At 50.1% G+C, this 2183-nt stretch overlaps 1 protein-coding gene across 3 annotated transcripts in view; it reads right to left on the reverse strand.

The window, feature by feature from the left end:
- Positions 1-1835, reverse strand: part of RRM2 (ribonucleotide reductase M2) — a 19735-nt gene extending 17900 nt beyond the window's left edge. Inside the window, exons 1-5 of one of the 3 annotated variants that reach the window (XM_012662437.1) lie at positions 1707-1835; positions 1523-1597; positions 1065-1202; positions 701-817; positions 10-143 (exon numbers count right to left, since the gene is read on the reverse strand). In XM_012662437.1, the coding sequence (XP_012517891.1) occupies positions 10-143; positions 701-817; positions 1065-1202; positions 1523-1597; positions 1707-1802 (560 nt within the window). In that variant the 5' untranslated portion in view covers positions 1803-1835. The remainder of the gene's footprint in view (positions 1-9; positions 144-700; positions 818-1064; positions 1203-1522; positions 1598-1706) is intronic. The other 2 variants (XM_012662435.1, XM_012662436.1) reach the window with 2 other exon arrangements.
- Positions 1836-2183: the final 348 nt, after the last annotated feature.

Here is a 2183-nt window from a genome sequence, read left to right on the forward strand (position 1 = left end):
AACACTCACCTTTCTTTGGAATCTTTAATGTAAGTATCAATGAGGAGACTATACATTTCAGAATGTATGTTTTCCATGGCAATTTGGAAGCCATAGAAACAGCGAGCTTCTGTAATCTGAACTTCTTGGCTAAATCGCTCCACCTAGTGGCAAAATATCAAAGTTAAGCTTGATGAAAAACACCACAACTGTCAATGGAAACGGGTATCACCCCAGTCCCTTCTTTGTACCAGTGTAAGGTTTGTTTCTATATATATTTAATACAATTTTTCACAATTCTGTGATAAAGTTGACATTTTATAGCATATGTTCAATTTACAGATCAGGAAATATATGATTCCTGTTTCACAAGGTTTCTGTGAGCACTTGATTATTGATGGATTCTTTCCTAATCCATAGCAGGAAGGATCCATTCACAATAAGGCATATGCAACCAAAATATTAAAACAGCAAAGCCACAAGAGACAGCAAATGTGGCCATAAGGAGTAAACCTATTACTAAACATTGTCTTTCAGCTTCTCCAGTCAGGGAAAATACCATAAGGAGAAATAAGTGCAAATTGTGTTGCAAAACAGGAATTGCCACACACACACACGCACATATATTCAGTGTGCAAAAATTAAAAAGACAAAAGTTACCTAGTTCTCTAGTTCTACGCTAAATCTTCAAGTGAATGAAAGTTGTTTTTCGGAAACTCACCAAGTTTTCATTGACTATGCCATCACTTGCTGCAAAAAAAGCCAGAACATGTGATATGAAATATTTCTCCGCAGGCTTCAGGGCTTCCCAGTGCTGAATGTCTTTGGAAAGATCCACCTGAGGTTAGAAGTTCACAATTTTAGCACAAAGGGAAGAGATTCAAGCGTGCAGGACTTCACGCTAAGGCACTTTCAAATTTTAAGTCTACCAGCATGACCCGATGAATATACCCTTCACATACCCAGTTCCCTTTGCCAATTAAAACATCTAACATCCTCAGTGGGCAACCGTCCCCAAAAGGAATCTAAGTACATCTCAGACAAGTTCTAATCGCCCCTGCAGGGGTCTTCCATAATCCGATTACCTCCTCGGCCGTCCAGAAGGAAGCCTCAGCTTTCTTATACATTTGCCAAATATCATGGTATTCAATAGGAAAGATGACAAAGCGGCGGGGGTTTTCTCTCAGCAGTGGTTCATCCTCCAGGATGGGTACTTTAGTTTTCTGGTGGAGGAGAAAAATAACACAAAATTTAAGTACAGGGCAAATCACATAAAATTGCCATTTTTCTCGGCCAAGTACCTTCAATTGGCATTTCATGTGGCTCGATGCAAAAATATTCACAGTCACACTGCATTCCATATGCAACGTAAGCGGAATATGCTATAGAACTAGTGGGAAATGTCCACATGCACAGAGTAGGTCCTTTCAGGGCGGGGACACTTTGGCGGGAAAAGCGGCGCTGAGGAAGACAATGCGGTTTTGGCGCGGAGACGCTCAGAAGTCCTCAGACTTCCTCTCCCGGCCCCAAGCCCGCCACTCACCGGCTCCTCGGGCTCCTGGAAGATCCTCCTCGCGGTCTTGCTGGCCAGGACGCGGGTCCCGTTCAGGCCCGGGGGCTGTGGGGAGACGCGCGTGAGGGGCTGCCGGGTGCCCTCCTCACCCTCCCGCGGGGCGCGCCCGCAGCCCAGCGCCCGGCGCAGCTGCACCCCGGCCCCACGCGCTCACCGTGTTCTCTTTGTCGGCCAGGCTGAGCCTCTTCAGCGGCGAGACCCGCAGCTGCTTGTCCCCGATGGGAGCGAGCGGGACGCGGGTGGAAAGCATGGCGGCGGGGAGGCAGGCTCGGCGGCGGAGAGCTCAGCAGCAGGGGCGAGGAGCACACGGGCTGCCCGGTGGTCCTGAGTCCTTAAATGCCCTATGCCCTTCCCCCTTGCCTCTCATTGGATGCGCCCCCTCCGCCCGGCCCTGCCACGTAGCAAGCCAGAAAAATTCAAAGACCTGCGCGGGAGAGTTCGCCGCACGCCTTCCGGGGACCTCCAGGGACGCCCCAGGACCTCGTGGACCCCTCGGATGGCTGGTTGGGTAGGGACGCCGCTTCCCGGCCCCTGCGGGACCCCCGGGACAAAGGCTGCAGCCCCCGAGTATCTCGACCACCTTCGCACCCTTGAGTTCTAACCGTTAAGGATTACGCGAGAGAGGCCCGGC

This window comes from Propithecus coquereli, unplaced genomic scaffold (genome assembly GCF_000956105.1).
Source record: "Propithecus coquereli isolate 6110/MARCELLA unplaced genomic scaffold, Pcoq_1.0 Scaffold764, whole genome shotgun sequence".
Taxonomy (NCBI): Eukaryota; Metazoa; Chordata; class Mammalia; order Primates; family Indriidae; genus Propithecus; species Propithecus coquereli.